Source organism: Mixophyes fleayi, chromosome 6 (assembly GCF_038048845.1).
Source record: "Mixophyes fleayi isolate aMixFle1 chromosome 6, aMixFle1.hap1, whole genome shotgun sequence".
In the NCBI taxonomy this organism is placed as follows: Eukaryota; Metazoa; Chordata; class Amphibia; order Anura; family Limnodynastidae; genus Mixophyes; species Mixophyes fleayi.
The window spans coordinates 142707363-142731551 of record NC_134407.1 but is presented as its reverse complement, the minus strand read 5'-3'; the positions used below and the strand labels follow the sequence as shown (position 1 = coordinate 142731551).

Below are 24189 nucleotides of genomic sequence, written 5' to 3'. Positions count from 1 at the left end.
CCTTAGAGAAAAGGCGTTCTAAAGGAACCGAAGTGGCCACAGTTGTCAAATATCGTCTCGCTATACGTCCACCATCGGAGGGGAAATCTAGCGATAGCTAGAAAACATTGGATGCTCACCATTGCAGGGTTATACATCAAATATTGAACCATCTAACTGATAGTTCCAATGAAACATCAAATTACTCCTATCCCTACTCTGTAGTATAATTTTTACTACATTTTCATCACCACTGTATTATCATTATTACCACATTATCATCACCTCTGTATTATCATTATTACCACCTCGGTACTATCATTATTACCACCTCTGTATTATCATTATTACCACATTATCATCACCTCTGTATTATCATTATTACCGCATTATCATCACCTCTGTATTATCATTATTACCACATTATCATCACCTCTGTATTATTACTATTACATTATCATCATCTCTGTATTATCATTATTACCACCTCTGCTTTACCGTTATTGTAACATTATCGCCCCTATATTAATATTGCCACATTATCACATGTATTATCATTAATACATCATCATTTGATCACCTCTGTACTATTATTATTCCATTATTCTCATCTCTGTATTATCTTTACTACATTGGCATCAGATATCAGATATTGTAATGGAATGAAAATACAGAGGTGATAATATGGTAATAATGATAATATATAGGTGATAATATAGTAATAATGATAATATATAGGTGATAATATAGTAATAATGATAATATATAGGTCATAATGTAGTAATAATGAGAATATACGAGTGATGATAATTTAGTAACAATCACAGGTCAGATTAATGTATTAATAATAATACTAAGGTGATGCTAATGTGGTAATTACATAGGTCAGAATAATGTAGTAATAGTAATACAAATAGTAGATCAGTATCTACAGCCCAGACATACTACGCAGCATTACCAACTACGTACAGCGCAACGACCTGCGTTGGCGCCAGACATCGGCGGCCATGACTGACACGCAGGACACCGAGCACGGGCATGTGTAGTGTTACCCTGTCTCACTGAGCTCCGGGCTGAGTGTTACTAAAAGTCGCAGATCGTTGTCACGTGGTAAAGAGGCGGGGACGTTGCTTAGTAACCACATCTCCCCAGTAACGTTTGTCAACAAAGTGTCATGGTGGACTGAGAGGACGGAAGCCATCCAGAGGACAAGGACATTGGTAAGATTGCATACTGAAAAATATAGGAGAGCTACAAAGGAGTGAGTGAGGGCAGATCACATCCTGGGGAGAGAAAAGAAAAATCCAATTCTAGAATGAGAGAGATGCCATCCTTGGTTGAGAAGGAGAGGATGGATCACATTCTGGGATGACATAAGATAAATCCTATCCAGGAGTGAGAGGAGAGATCCCATCCTAGGATGAGAGATAGGAGAGATCTAAAGATCTAATAAATTAAACAGTGACATAGTTAAAAGTCTTTGAGCCCCATTTCCAAACCTTACAAAGCTCCTCTTCACATTTCACTACCACAACATCCACCACATCCGAATTTTATGGTAGCATATTTACATAAATTGTATTTTTTTTCCATTTGGGACTTTGCCTATGTAATGGTCAGTTTTGGTTCTTAGGGCAGATTAAAGCACATGTAATTGGACTGCAGAGATTGTCAACTTGTCACAGTGCTATTAATTATCCATGATTGAAGCGGACAGTGCCAACCCTGCATTTGGTCCTATGTCATTAAGACACAGCATTTCTGTTTGCCTCCTGTAATTAGATTACATCATCCTGCTCTTATGGCTGGAACATTTTTCAGTCCTAGGTGCGAATTAGCATGCATCATAAAACAGCTACATTGCACTTTTATTATAAAAAGGAGAAGCAGAAGAGAGAACAATACTGTTATGTGATAGCTTCTAGGTATTTTTAACCTCTACTCCAGTTTTATGAAATAAAGATTTGTCTAACTGACCATGGGGGTTGTTTATCAACCAAAAAAAATACTGATGGTCAGGAAATATTATCTATTCATCTGCCAGACATATACCCAGGTGCATGCCCCCATTTAGTTTTTTTGAAGTGCAACTGCAGACAATTTGTATGACACCTTTATGGACTCTTTCCCATGATTAGAATGTACGTGTCTCAAAGTACTGCCTTCCATCAATTTTGGGCCATCCCTTTAATTAAGGAGTCTGATATATATCTTATTTAAGTCATGTGGATAAGGGAACATCAGCACTGTCTTTATTTCATATGCCACATTTGTACATTTTTTATGTCGTAAAGTTGTATTACCACCTAGGAAACATTTTTCCTAAAGTGTCGCCTCACCCTAGCCACAGCTCAGGGGCTGCTAAATGTCGGTGTATTACAACGCTGCTTTTCCTGGGTATCTGCCAGTTCTGTAATTCTCCTTCCATAAGAGAAACAGAGGAGCCACTGGAAAAACCACTGCAACGAGCAGGGGGCTGGGCCACCGTAGGAAAAATGCTTCCTAGGTAGTGGTGCAGCTTTCATTATTTTGGTTTACGTGTCAGATTAATGCACATCTCACCTGTACGGCACAAAAGACATCCCTTAGAAGACGTGCAAAGTCAAGTTGTTTTGCACGGCTAAAAATTCTTTACAGACACCCACTAAATTCACTATCACTGGACCATCTACTGACCTGCTATGTGCTTTTGAAATTCATTAGAATATCTTATCCCACTAACCATTTTTGCATTTGACCACAGAATCATTTCTCCTGCAGCTACCACTACCTACCTTGATGCCCAAAAACATATGCGCATCCATATAAATTGCAACAAATGTGCATAAACATGCACATAACCAAGCACTCCCCCCCCCCCCCCCATTCGTAAATTATATTTTGTGTATTAAAAGGCAGACATTCAGTTTATTCATTACTTTTTCCATCCTTCCCGAAGCACAGTAGCAGGGAAAACTTCACTCAATTTGAAAAATAAATAATAATTTTAAGTGGAAATAATAATAATACTCTGGGTCAGGTTTGCTTTCACCAATACTTAAAACATTGTTTTATTTTCTTTTTATGACAGCATGAAAACAATTTGATCTCCTGTAAACAAAATCCCTAAACTTTACCTCTTTCTACCACCAGCTTTGAAAAAAGACCAAAACTAGTGCAATAAATAAAAAGCTGCTTTTCACCTTACTAGGCCATTTATATCTTGTGCTCCTTGGGTTTAATGAGTCACGATGTGAACAATATTAGATCTATTTCTTCCTTGATCTGTACGTTTAACATTTTGTCTGCAGAGTACTGAGTGGTTTTCAGGCTGAACTGCAGTACTTAGGGGAACAGAAAGAGAGCGGATTTCACTTTTTACTTGTAGATACTGAACCCTTTGCAAATTTATGCTGTTCTGGTAAGACAAACAGTCCTCTGAGCATATAGCGAATCAGGATAATTAGCCGATTTCCTAACTTGCTTACAAAGCCAAAGTCTTTTTTCCTCAGACAGAACATTTTTTATTTAAGGGGATCTAAATATTACTGGAAACCCAAGAAGAAAGTCTTAAACATACCGCATCTCTCAGCAGCAAGATTTTTCTACTTGGTCTCTTAGACGCTTAGGAAGTATTGACCCCAATAAATGATACAAATGTCCCCTCATCTTTTCCCATCACCAATGCTGCTACCCCTAAAAACATGCTTTTGTGCAAAGAGAATATACATTTTACATGTCTTTTGCTATTTTCTGTTTGAAGCCTTGACACCATCTTTTATTTATTTGCAGGAATCTGTTTCTATTTGAGGAAAGCATAGAAAGGTATTATGGCATCTGGAAAAAGTCTACTGAAATCAAAACCGCTCTTTCAAAGCAAGAAAGTTGTTGGCCAGGGAGAAGTCAGGAAGAATGATCCAATGCAGAGAGCCAGATACTTGGCGTATGAAAATCCTAGCAAATCGGTAGCTGAGTCCATACTCATTACTCAGAACCGGCTGAAAGAGCACGCTCTCAAGACCCTCCCAGAGCATCATCGACAGATCCCAGACCTTGAGCAAGATAGGCAGACAAAGGTGGTAGGACAACTGAAGGCAGCAGAAGCCAGAAACCGCATACGCCTGATGAGAATTCGCTTCCAGTACATGAAAGTAAGAAAAACTTTCACATATGTCCCATAACAGCTTGAAAGTTTAATTATTTCAGCTGATAGTAGTGCAAGTATTTTAGCTGCCAGCTTGTCATTTTAAGCATGTTAAGAAATAGTTTATCTATAGGTTTATTGAAGATTTAGGGACTTTAAGTACAATGCAGTTCTTCTATATTAGCAGAAAGGCATACATTAAATAGCTATAAAGTCCCTATATGGCAGTATACCAACTGTGAGTTTTTTTGGTGTATTTACTAATGTGCAAAGATGTGCTGTAACCCTTAACATACATCAGCTCTCATTAGTGTGCACTTAGCTGCTAAAAGCTGTTATTGGTTATGATTGGTTGCTATTAGTTAAAGCATATTATTGCTGTTTAGACCATGCCATTAAATAATACCTAAAAACAAGAAATGTTTAATACAACATGTATAAAAATTTCAGAAACTTTATTATAATTATTTATTTATTTATGTATTTATTTATAAGGCTTCACAGATTCCTTAGCGCCAGATACAGAAGCAAGTAAGAAATAGATGAGCTAATACACATAAGATAAGTGTCAGTTATTCTATGGGAACTCACACAGAGTGCAGCAAAAGACAAGATAGGACGTAGACAGGAAGTCAGACAATAGACAGACATGGGACTATAGGTAGATAGGTCCCTCTCTTCGAGAGCTTACGTTCTAGAGGGAGGGGTGGTGAGAGACCGTAGGTGCAACTGGGAGAAAATGGAGATGGCAGGCAAAAAAGAGGAGTTGATGGATAAGATGGTCAGGAGGAATTGATATTCAAACCAAAATCCAGGACTGAAGGTTGTGGGAGAGTCGAGTGAGGCAGGGTAGGGAGTTCCAAAGAATGGGGGCAGCATAGCAGAAGTCTTGGAGGTGAGCATGGGAGGAGGTAATGAGGGGTTAATTGAGGTAGAGGTCAGAGGCAGAGCGAAGTATCCGGGTAGGTATGTACCTCAATATAAAGTCAGAGATGTAAGGGGGGGAGTGTTGGTAAGGGCTTTGTAAGTGAGAGTAAGGAGCTTGAATGGAATTCTGAAACAGATAGGGAGCCAATGAAGGGATTTACATAGACGAGTAGCAGAGGAGGAGCGACGAGAGAGAAAAATGGGCCTAGCCGCAGCATTCTGTATGAATTGAAGGTCAGAAAAGTGAGAGACAGGAAGGCCAGTGAGAAGGAGGTTGCAATAGTCGAGACGAGAAATGTCTGTGTGAATGTTATAGAATTTAGACTGTAAGCTCCAATGGGGCAGGGACTGATGTGAATGAGTTCTTTGTACAGCGCTGCGGAATCAGTGGCGCTATATAAATAAATGGTGATGATGATGATACCTCCCAACATTTGGGTAGGTGGCCTTGGAACAAGGGGGGCGGTGTCATGATTGGGACATGCCCATACCCCAGGGGCATATCTAGCACTTATGAAGCTCTAGACTGACCCATTCTCTCCTACCCTCCAAACACACTGCATTACTATGTGCAACAGTACACAGGCAGCAATTCCCAACTTTCCCAATACAATACAATATTTCACAGAACATCACAGGAATCAAAACTCTAGAACAAATAATATGCTGCTTTAAGATTTTGAAATTGAAAATCTCATTTAAAAACTATTATGAATCATGGTTATGGAGGTACTATCGCCAGTTTCTCCACCTGACACTACTTCAGGGTTAACAGCAGTGGAAGGTTATCAATTGTAGAGCTTGCCGTAGTCCATCAGCTGCAGGAACAAACTTCCACTGCAAACCATTTACATTCAAATTTCTCTTGGTTGTAGGCCCTGGAGAGGAATAGGATGCAGGCTCTAGCAGAGGTACCTGCTGCACTGCTGAAGTGCCACATGTGGGACTCCTGTGGTTGAAGTACTTGGAGGGAGTTTATTTTTGAGATCATAGAAGCAAATCTTTGAATCTCTTGTTACAATGACCACATGGCAGTAGTGGACTTGCTGAAGAGACTTTCACCGGCGGTGGTAGGTAACTTATGTTGATTATAAATAGCAGGCCAGGCAATAAGCAATGACAGCTCAGATGCAGAAAAGAAAGGATGGTCAAGTGGAGCCTGTTTCTTCCCTATTTACATAAACACACACAAAAAGCCTGCTGAGGAGAAAGAGGGAGCTTTTCATCTTCTATCCGCAGTCTATAATAAAAACTGCACTTGTGCTTTCCCAAGAGGTCTCAGTGCTTTTAGTTAAATGCACAGCAATTATATTTCAGCAGGGCAGCGACAGATCTATAAATGTATTTCTGAAACACAGTAAATGGATCTGACATTCTCACCCCCAGCCACAATTATGGATATAAAAAAATGAAGTGTTATTATTGGTACAGTCTGTATAAGTTTCTGTAATGCTCAGACAAACAGATTCATTTCTATATCATCATCATCATCATCATTTATTTATATAGCGCCAACATATTCCGTAGCGCTTTACAATTGGGGACAAACATAGTAAACTAATAAACAAACTGGGTAAAACAGACAAAGAGGTGAGAAGGCCCTGCTCATAAGCTTACAATCTATTGGACAATGGGAGTTTGACACATGAGGTTAAGTCTACATTTGCAGTCGGCCCAGCCAGACTGCAAAAGTAAAAGTGACTCATAAGCTAAATGATCCTGTCACACAACAATGGTGATCAAGGGGTAGTTGTATAACAGGTGGTAATAGGGTAATGTACTGAGGTTAAGAGGGTGGTTGAGGAATATTATAAGCTTGTCTGAAGAGGTGGGTTTTCAGAGAACGCTTGAAAGCTTGTAGACTAGAAGAGAGTCTTATTGTGCGAGGGAGAGAATTCCATAGAGTAGGTGCAGCCCGGAAAAAGTCCTGTAATCGGGAATGGGAGGACATCATATTAGATTACAAAGTCATCTATACTAACTGGGCTAAAGCTAATAGTATCCTCAACTGTGCAATACTATATGGCCAGTGTTTGTATTTTGGAATGTTATTTATAGTGCACATAAAGGACAACTTCAGTTTTGGATGGCGTTCATTATGGTGTGCTATAATACTGAATGCTAAATAAACTGTGGCCCTTCCCAGGATTCTCCAGGTTCCCTGTTGCCTGTCAGCAGCCAGCACTGTGACCAGACAGGACTGCAGGGGTTGCTACCTTCCTTCCCACTCTCATGAATGGCTTCTTTTTTTAACCCTTTCAAGACTGGTAAAAATTTTAAACCTCATATAGAGTTGGCCAGTTATCGAAACATAGACTTTGATGGCAGAAAACAACCGCTTGGCTCATCTAGTCTACCCATTTGTTTCATTAACCTATGGTACCTGCTTAAACCCTATTTGATCATTTATTCTTTATAAGGATATTCTTATGTCAATAAGTTTTAAGTTTTTTGTCAGTCTGCCAGTTTCACCAAAAATAACTATTTTTGAATTCCTTGTCTATCCAAGGGAATATTGTTTCTATGGTAGCACATTGTAATAAATATTTATATGGAGAAAAACAAACAATCAAAAATAGCAAGACTGTTTTTTTATAATTCTTCCCATAGTTAATTTCACACAATTAGTGTCACGCCAGATATTGATCCTAAAAAATCAGCTGATTCTCCTGCACTTAGGGATATCAAGTTTGTATGTATTTTATACAAGTTCTGTATTCATCATAGGGTTAAGTAACAAAAGTATACATTTCAATTTTCAGCATTTTTTTCTCTAAAATATTGCCATGACTGCAGGTATGGCATTTCAAGGAAAACAGATGTTAGCAGGCTGGAACCCTTTTGCATTGGTATGCGGGAGCATCATTCTCTGTGACATTGAAAGAACAATGTGTTTTTAAATAGTTTTGCTTGTTTTTAAATCAATTTGATTTTTATTTATTATTGTTCTTAAAAACATTTTTCCACTTTAGCACAGTGTTCACATTGAAGCTGCATGTCTGAGTTAACTGAGCCTCTGTGTGTTCGTATACACACACACACACACACACACGAGTGATTGACATTGAAATACAAATTGCTAAAGATTGCAAGTCTAATGGAAGAATATTTGTATCTAGCATGGATTTACTGGCGGCAGGGCCTGATTAAGGGTTCCCTAGGCTAATGCGTTGATAGCGCCCCCTCACCTTCTATAACAGGCTAAAGGTAAAATGAACCTGACCTTGATTAAAAACATAATTGCTGACTTTCTGACTCTGTCCTTCAGGAGGACAAGTCATGTGACAGGGGTAGGAGGGGGCGTGGTGACGTCTTTGCGTCACCATAGCTCCGCCCCCACTATAAAATGCCTAAATTCGCGGCATTGAAGAGAAGGGGGTGGGGCTTACTGACGCAATTAAGCCCTGATATTCAATGCTGTGAATATCGACATTTTTTAGGATCCAGGAGGTTTGCCTACTCTTCCAGGAGTCTGGGAGAGACTCCCCGAAATTCGTGAGCCTCCCGGAAATAGCGGGAGAGTAGGCAAGTATGATTACAATTCCACCTTCCTTCAATCCCACCAATGTTTATTTTTGCATATTTTCGAAACTCAGCTCCTCTTGACTTTTTAAACATGTCACAACAATATTTATCTCTTACTTAAATCTTATCAACATCAGAACCTTATAGCGGAGACGTGAAAGAGCATTGAGGGAGATTATGTAGGGGGGTGAGGGTAGGGGTGTCTCACCTGCACCTGTCTGAGATGACTCATTGGGCCAGATTCATTAAGGAACTTAGAAAAGAATTTGAGTAAGTTTTCTTACTTAAGTTTTCTGGACAAAACCATGTTGCAATGCAAGTGGTATAAATTAGTTTATTATTTTGCACATAAGTTAAATTCTGACTGTTTTTTCATGTAGCATCACATTGCCGCCTAGCCCATTGCCCAAAGCGTATGACACTTTGGGCGATTTTCTGCTGGGAAACCTTGGGTCCTGGCATTCCTGTGGAGGTTACTTTGACACATCGCATCTACCTAAACATTTTTGCAGACCAAATACACACCTTCATAGCCATATGATTCCCTGATGGCAGTGGCCTCTTTCAGTAGGATAATGCACCCTGCCACACTTTAAAAATTGTTCAGGAACAAAGAGTTCAAGGTGTTGACTTGGCCTCCAAATTCCTGAACTCTCAGTTCCATCGAGCATCTGAGGGATGTGCTGGAAAAACAAGTCAGAGCCCTGGAGACTCAGCCTTGGAACTTACAGGACTTAATGGTTCTGCTGCTAACGTCATGTAGAGTCCGTGCCTCGACGGGTCAGAGCTGTTTTGGCAGCACTAGGTGGACCTACACAATAGTAATACAGACAAAAATAGAAAAAAGAGAGTGCTAAGCATTAAGTTAAAAAGGTACAGATACAATTTATTAAACATATACAGTAATATATACTATTAAAAATGGGGCATTTGTATGTAAACCAATGATCTAAGTTGAATCCTCATATCGGTATTCAATAGGTGGAATAAAGTGATCCGTTAGTGTTGGATTCCCAAAGTTCTGAGATAAAAATCAATATCACAGGAAAGTGTCCAAAAAAAACATATAATATGGTACCATATAAAGCATGCAGAAATAACCACACCGCAATTGGAGGAGTCTGTTTCATCAGACTTACCTCTGATGAAACGGCAGTACACCGAGAAACGCGTCAGGAAAAGGATATATATTTATCAGGAGCTAGCCCCGGGGTTAACTTGTATTATTGGAGGATCAGTCCGTTTTTTTGGAAACCATTTGGAGACCATTTGCATGGTATGCTAAGCAACTTCAGCAGGATTGCCTGTGACTGTTATGGAAATCCTACGGGCTCAGACTACAAGATAAGTACCTGTTTTGAAATCTAATGGTGCGACTGGCACCTAATGGTGTATATATTTACTGGACACCGATACAGTGGATACTTGTCAGACTTGTTATTTGAGCTTACCGAGGATACAACATCTATATGTTTTATTTTTAATCTGTAATACGGACTCCTCCAATTGCGGTGTGGTTATTTCTGCTTGCTTCATATGGTACCATATTATATATATTTTTTGGACACTTTCCTGTGATATTGATTTTTATCTCAGAACTTTGGGAATCCAACAGTTACGGATCCCTTTATTCCACCTACCTGTACTTTTGCTTTTGTCCCCTTTATTTGTGTGTTCCACAGTTGTATTATCTGCCCCTTTTGTCTGCCCCCATGTCTCTTACCAGTCCTCTCTAAGGTTTTGTCAGTCACCGACAGCCTTTAGGTCTTTGTGAGCGGCAGCTCCGGTAAGACCCTACTATATATATATATTTGCATTGTTGTCTATCTATCTTCATTTCCAAGGACTGTGATACACAATATTTTTTCATATTATTTTTTCTATCCTTGCTAGCAATTTTTCCATTCCATGGTTTGGCTACATGTGGACATAATATATCGATTTGAATAATCGTTTAGCTCATATTATTGGGCAAGTGTTATAAAGTCATCTAGTTGATTATGAATTCATTCTAAAGTTTATTTATATCTAGTCATTGCGCCTAAGAAACTAGCTGCATCTCCTTGTAGGAGTGTATTCATGCACCTACTTTGTATACAGCCTGATATTCTATAATTGGCTAATGTTATATATACGTTTTATAATGGTTTTTATATGTAATTTTTAATAAATTAGTTATTCTACCGCAGTGCATTGATCTCTTGACTGATACCTTGCACACAGCTGCAATCATTGCTTTTGTCATTACAGTCACTGTTGGTGTAATGGTCAAGCGTCCGAACACTTTTGTCCATATAGTGTATGTTATTAGGGGTAAGGAAGGTGTGGTGGGTGAGGGCTATTAGCTACATCACTAATTTATCTGGAAGAAAAAGATGACTGTATATGTTTTACAGACATCAATATGAACTTGTGTGAGATACTGGTTAAAGATATGTCTGTAAATAACAATTCTGCTTTTGGGTATTCTTTGGCAATTTTATAAAATTAAGGTGGTAGTTCTCTGTATGAAGAGGCTGTGTAGCAGCAGCCTATTTTGCTGCACAGTATTCCCAGTGCCCTCCCCCATAACTCTTCTACTATCTGTGGCTGGAAGTGAAGAGAGCAGGGTACATTGTTATGTTTGGAATGCCTTGTCCTCTTCAACAACTTTACATGCTCAGATCTGAAAGTTAGCTGAGAGCCAAGGATTAAAGCCTGAGGCAGCTTCCAGCACATGGTGACACTCATATCTTCCAAAACATCTGGAATGTCTCCTACATTTCCTCTCCAGATTCCCATTTCAGCTATTTTTAGAAACCCAAAATAGGAAGGCTGGCCTCCCTCCCTTTAACTTCACCCTTGTGATGTTACATCTGCCTGAAATGTCTCTCACTGAGACAGGGTCAAGAATGTGGCAGGGGCTGTGCATAGCTCCGTAGTAAATCAGGAACAATGCACACAGGGCCTGGACAAGATGAGTAAGATTCAGAAAATATGTTTATAAACATATATTCCTCACTCTTTGATCACTGTGTCATCTGCACAAGGTTTGAAAGTGCAACTATACAGTAACCCGTAGTGGTCAATGAGACATTAACATGAATTGCTCTAGTGTAAGTTATACACGAGTGTCCTCTCCCGCAAAAGGGCACAAATTTACACCTGGATATATCATGATGCGATGCAAGGGAGTAATGTAGTCTGTATTTGCATGCAGGGAAAATACTGCCTGCTTTTGCATGTAGCATACAAATAGTGGGCAGGATTTAGAATAGAGCTAGGACACTTCCCAAGTGTGTCTCCACCCTCTGCAGTGCAACATGGTTTTACCAAGGTGGACAATTGACTTATTCAGTTCCGGAACTACCAAAATTGCTGGGGGTGCAGTGGCTATAAGACCCTGAGATTAGCGGGGGGCCCGTAGCCGCTGCTCATAGTGCAACAGCGGTAGTTCTGACACTGCCAGTAAATGCAATCATCATGACACAGGCACTGTTAAAATGAAACAGTGCATGGGTTGGCCCACACTCATGCTTAGAAGAGCAAAGTAGGTGCCTTAGGAGGATGTATTGCATCTGTGGGTTCTCCCACCAAATTTGTGTTCGATTCAGTGTTCCGTCCCTGGCTGGATTTACTCCTCCCTATGGCTCATTGATACCCCATTCACACTGCCTCAAAAACCCGGGTTTTTGACGGGGTAAGCCCCAACGTCCCGGGTTGAGGCTTAGTGTGAATGGGTCCAGGTCTAATTCCCGGGTCGTATGACCCGGGAATTAGACCCGGGTCTTTTGGAGGGTTATTCCCGGGTCTGACCCGGATAGCCTCCAGCATGAACGGTTTTAAACCCGGGTCTTACCGACAAGTGTAAAAAAGTAAAAAAAAAAAAAAAGAATGAAATAAAAATGCAATAAAAACAAACAAAAATTAAAAAATGTCCACTAACCATTAGTATTTTCTCCACGCTGACTGTCCAGCTGGTACATGAAGAAATTACGTCATTCCTAATGACCAGGCTGAAAACTAATGGTAAGGAACGATTTTTAATTATTTTTTTATTTTTTTAACTCTTAACTTTTTTTTGCAGACCCGTGTCTGCCCTGTTTCAGTGTGAACCCGGTCGACCAGGGAATTTGCAGAGGTGGGAGGCTCTGTCACCCGGCAATATCCCGAGTTCATATACCCTGGATATTGCCGGGCTGGCAGTGCGAAAAGGGTATGACTGACTGTATTTAGGTCCAAAGTTTGCACTGATTCACAGCAACCTATCAGCAATGAACCGTTATCAAGTTAGACAGATAAAGCCTGCTTCTGACTGGTTGCTATGGCTTTTTACACATTCTGTATTCTAAAGATTGAAGAGTCAATGCTGTAAATGCAAAAACAGTGCAAATGCTAATTTGAGATGTGATGTGCCCTTTTTTTGCACAAATTTACCGATCTTTAACGGGAAGCACATATATTTTCCGATAAAAATGGCTCCCAATGTGCAAAATTTAGCATCTTCTCATGGGAGGAGCTGGGCACATCGAGTGTTCTTTGCTGAGTGTGGGGCAGTGATGGATCCGTAGCAGTCGGGGCAACCCCCCCTCCCCCCCTCGCAGGGGCTGCCTGTTGCCTCACGCTATTTGGCAGATCCATGACGGCTGATGAGAGGCAGACACATATTCCTGTTGGTTATACCTTATGATGTCAATAATGGTATTCAGTAGTGTTAATGTGGATGTTAAGCCACAACGCTTTTGTTTCTTAAACAGGTTGCTGTTTATTTAAAGATGATAACAACAGATGAATGCAGTTACAGTTGCTTGTAGTACAGCAGGCAATTCAACAGTAGAGGTTCAGGCTATCAGAATATAGCAGTATTATGCAGTGTCAGGAACACCCCAGCCTGTCTCAGATACAGCAATCTGAACAGCTGGTAATGACTGGTGTTACCTTGGCTAATTAACAATGAATACACCTTTTCTGCCACCACCAAAGGATTTATTATGGTGTCCTTACGTTCACCAGAACCACTTATTAATGTTTCACACTTAAACCACATACACATGTAGCATGAGCATCCCTGGGCTTCATAAATTCACATAGAATCACAGAGAATACACAAGATTAAATTTATTTAATCTGAAAAATATTTCCAAAGCATATTTACAAAAATGAATAACAAAGACATACACTATGTTGCACAAAAGAGTTTCATAAAATAAAATGAGAAATAAAATCAGAGTACTACTTACGAGGTAGACTGGCTGTGTGTGAGGGAACACAATTGAAAAGGATGGGATATTTTCAGTTTTGATAGACGCCTCATGAAATGCACAATCTGATGTCTAAAGCAGAAGACTTTAAACCATTTCTTGTTGGCTCTTCAACCCGACCTTAGGAATTTAGATGTCAATAGAGACAGATTGATTTCCCAAATGTCACAGGGCTTTCGAAGTGAGCTGAGATCGGACTGTCCACGAGACCTTGAAGTCTCACCTCTGCTTTTTCGTCTAAATCCTCTGCATACACAAACTACTCAGAGATTTATCTGTCTTTGGGCCTGGCTACTTTCACAAGACCTTTGACACTTTCCTAGGTCAGACTCAGTTCAGTTAACAAAATACACTTTGAAAGGTTACATAAAATATTCACAGTGGTATACATGAATTCAACAGAAAATAACAATCAGTCATTAGATATGCTACATTTCGTCACATGCAGGTATACATCATCATCATCACCATTTATTTATATAGCGCCACTAATTCCGCAGCGCTGTACAGAGAACTCATTCACTTCAGTCCCTGCCCCATTGGAGCTTACAATCTAAACTCCCTAACATACACACAAAAAGACACAGACAGACTAAGGTCAATTTGTTAGCAGCCAATTAACCTGCCTGTGTGTTTTTGGAGTGTGGGAGGAAACTGGAGCACCCGGAGGAAACCCACGCAAAAACGGTGTGAACATATAAACTCCTCACAGATAAGGCTATAGTCGGGAATCAAACTCATGACCCCAGTGCTGTGAGGCAGAAGTGCTAACCAGTGAGCCACCGTGCTGCCCATACATGCAGTCTTTTACACACTTATATATGTATGCAGGCTTTGAAACACTGTGCACGTCCGTGCAACAGCTTGTGGGCATAGACTCTGCTAATATACTGAGGGAGCCTCCGGTCACTTGTTAAATCACTTTGATGGCCACACAGCCTCTAATGCTGTCCCCATGTAAGGAACTGATGGAAGTCTCTGCGCGAAGCCAAACTTCCAGTTCTCGGGGTTTGCACATGCGCAATAGCGCATTCAGGACATTTGAGTCCTGCCCCACTTCCTGTTTCCTAACTAGACCACCAGGGATCGTGCTGTGGTTGCCATAGCAACGCAGGGGAAGATGGAGCAAAAGCGCTCCTATATACTAACAATTCCTGCCCGGTTGCTCTGATTGTGTTTTAAATACAATCAGAGTGGCCGGGCAGCATACTCTGCCTGTCTGTCTCCGCTGAAACAGACCAGTGTGCAGCCGCAGCAAGGCCAATACCACTACTGATAGAAATGGAAAAGTACAATTTTCTGCCTTCTATCACTTCTGTCTGTCAACTACACATTCTGTGCCGGATTAATGTTCGAACGTAAATCCCTTTGCATGCTGTATCTTGCGTGAAATAGCTCTGCGAGTGCTCAGAGACGGACCTTACGACTGCCTTTGACTAGTAGGGCGGAAGGGAAGGGGCAGTTGAACGTAGGCAATGTACAGCAAGGGTGTGCCAACGCAGATGTGGGCAATTCAAGTCCTGGGTTTCTCTTAAGTACGTATTTTTTAGCTGCATCATTTACACCAGCTACAGGGCAGGTGTTAGTGTCGACTGATAGTGATGGCTAATATGGCATAGTCTTTGTTTTAAAAACATACTCATAGGCATGATATATGTATTTAATGTAAAATAAATAAATAAATAACTTTTTTTACAAGATATCTTTTTATTAATGATTATAGTATTATGAGTTGTTAATTTATTTTATAGAATATTTTTTGTGCATGCGTTCTGATGGGACTTTATATTGCACATATGGATGTGCGTATCCTGCACTGTGTTCTGTCTGTCTGCATACAGCAAGTAACATTTAGCCAGAGCGTACATGGAAACGTATATCTTGAGATACGCTTGTATTTGAATTCGGTCGGAACAACGCTCAAGTGCCATGCTATTTTTTTAAACGCAAGTTGCGTACAGGTTGCTTCCGAAGATGAATGAGGCCCTCTGTGTTTTAAAGTAAATATGTCATGCCCAAGTAAGACACTCTGTTGTTTTTAATACCTTAATTTGTCTTGTTAACACTATGCAGATTAGTAAAATAAACTCCTATAATTACAATTTCATTCATCTTTCTCTATCATTAATAATGTTTCTTATTAAACTCTTAGGATGGTTGTTAAATTTGTTTCCTAGCTTTTAAGCTGTAAACACAGTTTCCGATTGAACTGTTGCTTTCCTGTACAATCACAGATGAAAGTGTTACGCCAAAGACCATCACATATTAATTGTTTTGGTCATCTACATTTGATTATAATGGCTCGATTGTCACCCACAGTTTTAGCATTTTGATAAAGATTAATAGGATTGAATTGTCGTATTGTAACGCGTCTGACCAGTTTTATTCCTACCATGTTAGTAGTGGAGATGGAGTGCATATATCATAGGATAAATAATTCAAATTAGATATTTCTTGTAGTATAAAATATAGGTTGTTTTTTATGTATTGTTAGAAGACAAAACCTTTTACCACCTTTACAATTACTGCAGTTGTGTCAATTATATATATTCAACAGTTAAATGTGCTTTAAATGTCTTAAACGCAATCAATGAACTGTGCCTGAAAAATGAACTAAACCTTTTCATGTAACATTAATACATGTTATCTTGTTATTACTTAGCATTCGTTAATACATGTTATCTTGTTATTAGTTATCATTCGTTAATACATGTTATACTGTTATTACTTAGCATTCGTTAATACATGTTATCTTGATATTACTTAGCATTCGTTAATACATGTTATACTGTTATTACTAAGCATTCGTTAATACATGTTATCTTGGTATTAGTTAGCATTCGTTAATACATGTTAGCTTGTAATTACTTAGCATTCGTTAATACATGTTATCTTGTTATTACTTAGCATTCGTTAATACATGTTATCTTGTTATTAGTTAGCATTCGTTAATACATGTTATACTGTTATTACTTAGCATTCGTTAATACATGTTATCTTGGTATTACTTAGCATTCGTTAATACATGTTATACTGTTATTACTTAGCATTCGTTAATACATGTTATCTTGTTATTAGTTAGCATTCGTTAATACATGTTATACTGTTATTACTTAGCATTCGTTAATACATGTTATCTTGTTATTAGTTAGCATTCGTTAATACATGTTATACTGTTATTACTTAGCATTCGTTAATACATGTTATCTTGTTATTACTTAGCATTCGTTAATACATGTTATCTTGTTATTACTTAGCATTCGTTAATACATGTTATCTTGTTATTAGTGAGCATTCGTTAATACATGTTATACTGTTATTACTTAGCATTCGTTAATACATGTTATCTTGTTATTACTTAGCATTCGTTAATACATGTTATCTTGTTATTACTTAGCATTCGTTAATACATGTTATCTTGGTATTAGTTAGCATTCGTTAATACATGTTAGCTTGTTATTACTTAGCATTCGTTAATACATGTTATCTTGTTATTACTTAGCATTCGTTAATACATGTTATCTTGTTATTAGTTAGCATTCGTTAATACATGTTATACTGTTATTACTTAGCATTCGTTAATACATGTTATCTTGGTATTACTTAGCATTCGTTAATACATGTTATACTGTTATTACTTAGCATTCGTTAATACATGTTATCTTGGTATTACTTAGCATTCGTTAATACATGTTATCTTGGTATTACTTAGCATTCGTTAATACATGTTATCTTGTTATTACTTAGCATTCGTTAATACATGTTATACTGTTATTACTTAGCATTCGTTAATACATGTTATACTGTTATTACTTAGCATTCGTTAATACATGTTATCTTGTTATTACTTAGCATTCGTTAATACATGTTATCTTGTTATTACTTAGCATTCATTAATACACGTTATCTTGTTATTACTTAGCATTCATTAATACACGTTATCTTGTCATTACTTAGCATTCATTAATACATGTTATCTTGTTATTACTTAGCATTCGTTAATACATGTTATCTTGGTATTACTTAGCATTCGTTAATACACGTTATCTTGTTATTACTTAGCATTCATTAATACACGTTATCTTGTTATTACTTAGCATTCAGTAATACACGTTATCTTGTTATTACTTAGCATTCATTAATACACGTTATCTTGTTATTACTTAGCATTCGTTAATACATGTTATCTTGGTATTACTTAGCATTCGTTAATACATGTTATCTTGGTATTACTTAGCATTCGTTAATACATGTTATCTTGGTATTACTTAGCATTCGTTAATACATGTTATCTTGGTATTACTTAGCATTCGTTAATACATGTTATCTTGGTATTAGTTAGCATTCGTTAATACATGTTATCTTTGTATTACTTAGCATTCGTTAATACATGTTATCTTGTTATTACTTAGCATTCGTTAATAAAATCAGTTCTGTCAGATTTCCGCCAAGCTGTAACTTGACCTCCTTTGATTTGTGGAAGGAAATAGGTATCATATACCTGAATGATATCACTAAGGACCTCTCCTTCCCTTCATTTGATGTCCTAAAAACTACATTCAATATATCAAAGAAATATTTCTTTCAATTTTTGCAGCTGAAGAATTTCCTCTCCACCATTAAATCTCACTTTTGTGCAGGACCATTAAGTTTTTTTGAGTCACTTTCCCTAAGACAGTCATCAACAAAAGGTCTCATATCCCTTCTGCATTGGGAACTTAAATCCACAGACATAGATATGAAAGACCCACACGAACGAGCTTGGGAGGAGGACCTAGGGGGAGATTCTGGAAGAGGTCTGGGAGGAAATAATAACAAAAACTGTTTCTAGTTCAGTTTGTGTAAAAGTAAAAGAGAATACTTATAAACTCCTGTAGTAGTGGTACTTAGTCCCCACTAAGATTTTCCCTGACTCATCCAGCAGATGCTGGAGAGGCTGCTCAATGGATGACTAATTTCTTCACATATGATAGCGATGCCCCAAACTATTCTGGTTAGAGCTTAGAAATGTTGATTTAATTTTACTACATCTTGATGTCCCCTCTCCGCCAGGTTCTTCTTCCTTCCACTTTGTCTCCTGACAGCTACTACTCACCGGAATAAGATATTCAGACATGTAGTCTCAGCGGCCATGTGTCAGATAGCGGCTGATTGGAAACAATCTCATGCTCCAACAATACAGACAGTCATTAATAGACTCTGGAACATGTATAAAACGGAGTACATGACTTCATTATACTTCTAAATCATTCACTAGAGTATAGAAACTGTGGTCGTCCTACTTCCACATACATCTTTCCCTTCTCATTATAATTCTCCAATCTCCTTGTCCAAAGTCGTTAAAAAAAAATCTGTTCAATCCATCTCTCACCATTTACCTGAATAGACTTTAACTATATAACCAACATATTTTTGTACAATCCCAGTCTAGAATTCAAAGTAAGCTCTGTTGTTCATTTGCAGGGGAGGAAACTGTGAATAAAGTCACATCAGTAATCAAGATCTGAGCAATGTGTAACTGTCAAGCAAGGACATGATCTTGTTAATGAGAACTATGTGCTTACTAAGCTCTTTCAGATGTGCATATTTAGGGCTTTATGCTGAGTTAGGTGCAAAGCAAAAAACAAAGGGGCAATTTTGCACATGGACAAACCATGCAAGGAGTGCAAATAGATTTATTTCTTTGCACACAAGTAAAATACTGGCTGCTTTTTCAAGTAGCGCACAAATACTTGATAGCTTTATTTTTACACTGAATTAAAGTTGATCTAAGGCAGGCCTGTCCAACCTGCGGCCCTCCAGATGTTGTGAAACTACAAGCCCCAGCATGCTTTGCCAGTAGACAACCTGTTGATAGATGGAAGGGCATGCTGGGACTTGTAGTTTCACAACATCTGGAGGGCCGCAGGTTGGACAGGCCTGATCTAAGGCATGCCATATCCCAACTATAAATCTGTCCCTACATTTTAAATTTACCCCCCCTCTAATCCCACATGGTTTTGCCAAGGAGCAAATTAGCTTCTGTCCCACATAGAACGCACATAGATGCTTCATACAAGGAAATTCAACTTGCATAGGCATTCTTGATCCTAAAAGAGAATCTTGTGTATTACTAGATAGGGAGAGATTTGTGTCTTAGGGAGAAATAAGAGGTCACCAGTGTTCAGAGAATTTATCTATTCTTGTGTGACAGAAGATAGATAGATGTTGACTATTTGTGAATATCACATTTCACTATGATAAATAATTTGGATACTGGATTTGAGGTAAGATCAGATATCAGAGTAATAACTGTGATACTTGTGTGACTCCAGACTTACGAATTCAATAATCTGATCTCCTGCCAACCCACTGCCCGTGATGCCATCAGACTTGAAGTGTTTATGCCCCCCAGATCTCATAAAGAAAACCCCAAGGACCCTTTGCACAGAATTCAGGTGAGCCCAGAGGTGAAAAGTACTGGATAATATGTATATTGTCAGTTATTAGCAGATCCTTTTGCTGTGCTTTATGTACCTTGTGTTCTTGGTAACACCTGCATAGAAAGATTGGGTTGCATCTAACTAAACTGCATCTGCAAAGATTCATAACTGAATGGGCTTTCTGATTTGTGTTTAGTGAGTGCACAGCAGATCATATCTGTGTTGTAGACGTAGGAAATGTGTCTGTGTATTAGGATGAGCATAGAATCTTGTGTATTAGGAGGTGGGAATAGGTTTGTTTATAAGGGAGAGATAATAGGTCTGAGACCAGTGTTCACAGAATTGATCTCTTCTTGTGTGGCAGAAAAACACAGTGTAAAATTGTGAAGTTACAGATCTGTGTTATAGGAGCTGGTGAAAAGTCTGTGTACTAGCAACATTTGATCTGTCTGTTAGGAGGTGAGGAGTGGTCTGTGTATTAGTAGGTCGGGAGAGAGATCTGTGTACTTGGAACAGGTGAGAGGTATGTGTATTAGGAGATGAGGAAAGGTCTGTGTACTAGGAGCAGCTTAGGGAAATGTTATCATTTATTTAATACATTCTACAAAATTATAGCTAGTATCTGGTTGCTATAGGTAACATCTCCACTATTCAAACCCACCGGAAACTTGCAGCTTGATACATTTACCCCCAGAGGTCTGTGTGCAAGGAGGTGGGGAGTAGTCTGTGTATTAGAAGCAGATGAGAGGGCTGTTTGTTAGGAGGTGAGGAGTGGTCTGCACTAGGAACAGGCGAGAGGTATGTGTATTAGGAGGTGGAGAGAGAGATCTGTGTACTAGGAACAGGTGAGAGAGGTATATGTATTAGGAGATGGGAAAAATGTCTATGTACTAAGAGCAGATCAGAGGTCTGTGTGCAAGGAGGTGGGGAAGAGTCTGTGTATTAGAATCAGATGAGAGTTCTCTGTATTAAAAGCAGATGAGAGTGCTGTGCATTAGAGCAGATGATAGATCTATGTGTTAGGAGGAGATGAGCGCTATGAGTATTAGGTGACGGTTAGAACAGCATGTATGTGCGAGAGAGAAGCTGTTCAGTCCTGAGTATTCCTTGTGCTGTTTTGCAGAGAGATCGTGTAGAAAATCTTCTGGAGGATGACAGAGGACTACTAACTAATCGTATTCCCTGACTGCTATGGCTGGGAGCTGCCACTTCCCCTTTTCATACAGAATCTGTGCAGCGTTATAAAACAGTCCAGTGAACACATTCCTTTGTATCCAAGTGATATGTCTTTCCTCATATAAGGACCTGTTGCCTATGTTGCATATGCTTCTTATTAAAGTCTTTATATGTTGCACTGCCATTCTCACTGTCAGTACAGCTAATTGTTCCTATGTCACTAGATGAGACACCCCATTTATATGAAATATGGTGTTTGTATATAGATAACCAATTACCTGTATGCAGCTTGTAACTTTGGACTTGAGTGCCACCTACTGCTTGAGTTTCTAATGACAGTCCATTCCCTTAGCTGCCTCCTACACTGACTGGATTCTTCATCAAGATATGTCTAGAAGGAAACATACACGGCCTGATTCATCTACGGGAGTATTACCTGTTGTGTGCCGTATCTTGAGTGAAATTGCTCTGCACATGCTCAGAAACGGACCTTACGCCAGTGAACGCAATTGTATGCAATTCATGTATGAACGCAAATTACATTTCCAACTGCCTACGACTTGGAGGGCGGAGCTGAGGAGGGAAGGGGCGGACCCACAGAGGCAATGTACAGTAAGGGCACATAGAGGTCAAGTGCACGCACATTTGTCCGAATCAAGCTCTGGGCAACTCCTAGGTATGTGCTTTTTAGCCGTATTACTTGCACCAGCTGCAGGGAAGGTGTAAGTGCCGACTGAAAGTGATGACAGACACGTATGCATGCTAGAACGTGTGTTTGCAAGTAAGAGAAACAAAAAAAAAAGCATTTTATGTACAGTACGCATTAAGAACATCTTCATTTATATATTGCATGTTTTTTTCTAACATATTTTTATTAATGATTATAGTATTAAGAGTTCTTAATTTATTTAATAGAAATTTTGTTTACATGCGTTTTGATTGGCCTTTATATTGCACATATGCATTGTGCATATCCTGCGGTCTGATCTGTCTGTCTGCATACGGCAAGTTAACTATAACCAGACCCTGCTTGTACCCATATTCAAATGGAAACATTTCTTGAGATCCGCTTGTACTTGAATATGGGCAGACATGTGTGCAAGTTACATCTGATTTTTTTAAACGCAAGCTGTGTTCCAAGATGAATTAGGCCCTTAATGTACAGAGCCCTGCGATGGGCCATTAAATAACACATGTCATATACATGCAGTGGAGTTTGCAGCAAGTTTGCAGCACAAAATGTGTTGGTTTTGCACCAGTTTTGGCTGTGTGCCTCAGTAATGTTGCTGGTTCCTAAAGAATTGGCAGACTGTGGTCTCATGAATATTCATTTGACCCACACAATGGCTGCCATGCTATACAAGGGAGTCAGATACTTCATCTGGGGAGGTGGGGGGCGTTCAATATGGTTGATGTTAGGGACTTTTTCATATTTCATATAAACAAACTATAAATGTTTAGCTGCTAATAAAGTAGCCTGTGTAATATTGGCCTAATGGCCAAAGCACATTTAAGTGCTGTAACACATAACGTCAGCATTTTGTGGCTGTGATCGCAAAGCCAAACTACAAATTTGGCCTTTGGTATGTGTCTATGGTAGAGAAATGGTATTTTAAGCTTTGCTTTAGCAGGGACTAATGTGCCTGAATGAGGTTCTCTGCTTCTACAGCACTGCTGAATATGATGGCGCTAAACAAATAAAGTATAATAAATTGGGTATAAAAAGTGTAGGCAAAAAGCTCATTAAATGGCATCTGAACCTGAAAAGCAGATTGATACAAAATGAAAAAGAACCTTGTAACCTTGACTAATGTACATTCAGCTGTTCCTTACTATGATGTGAATGCCAGGAACATTCTGCCACTTGACTATTCAGCCTCAGAACTGAATCACTAGATCTGTGCAGGTTTGGTTTTGTGAATTGCTTTGCAGAATAACACTGTGTGGATTGGTTGATTCATACACAGACAGGGCAGAGACAATAATGCCACATCAAATAAAATGATTGCCATCTCAGCTTTTTGACCTGCATCAGCTCCCATCGGGATACTGTCATAAAGATGTGAGAAGAGGTTCCGCTGTCTGTAGAGTTGTGGGGGAGGTAAAACTTTAACAAAATTGCAGGTAACACTGAACGCTGTATTTTACCTTCACAGCTGAACATTTCAGTTTAGTAGCCTTTTAAATATATGTTGCAACATTAGCCACATATCCAATTGTTTTGACAATCAGGCTGAATGTCCATGTGTAGCCAGCAGCATTATTATCTAATTATCTCCATTTCTTCATTAAAATAGAGAGGACTGTTACCAGCTGCAGATAAGACTAAATAACCACCAAATGCACTCAGTCATGTAACACATACTTTGATATGTCTATCCCTGTGTAACCAGACATATAATCATCAGTTGCTGTTCTCTTTAGCTATTAATGGAATAAGGAATTTATGATGACCAGACAGGCTTTTTATTTCAATGAGAATTGGATAAGGAGGTTCTTTTGGTTTCCAGTACATTCCAGGTAAACCAAACCCGCTCTGGGATCTCGTGGATGGGAGATCCCAGAGCGGAGGTCCAAAGGGTCAGTACGGAGAGCACGAGGTGCAGCGGGGAGGGGGGGGGGGCTATGATTACACATATTGCGTCATTAGGACCCGCCCACCAAGGCCTGATGACACAAATGAAGGCCCCATATCTCCCTCTTTACAAGAAGGAGAGGCAGGATCTAGGACATTCCAGGGAGTAGGCAAGTATGACCTAATGTAGGAGCTAAATATTCTTTACAAGAGCAGGGTCTG

The 24189-nt window shown here is 39.1% G+C and overlaps 1 protein-coding gene across 1 annotated transcript; it reads left to right on the top strand.

Annotated features, from left to right (window-relative positions):
• The first annotated feature begins 913 nt into the window (after window positions 1-913).
• On the top strand, window positions 914-21576 carry LKAAEAR1 (LKAAEAR motif containing 1). The gene is made up of 4 exons (XM_075215308.1): window positions 914-1199; window positions 3751-4109; window positions 20109-20231; window positions 21340-21576. The coding sequence occupies exons 2-4, from the start codon at window positions 3789-3791 to the stop codon at window positions 21400-21402; spliced, it is 507 nt and encodes a 168-aa protein (XP_075071409.1). The 5' UTR covers window positions 914-1199; window positions 3751-3788; the 3' UTR covers window positions 21403-21576.
• Window positions 21577-24189: the final 2613 nt, after the last annotated feature.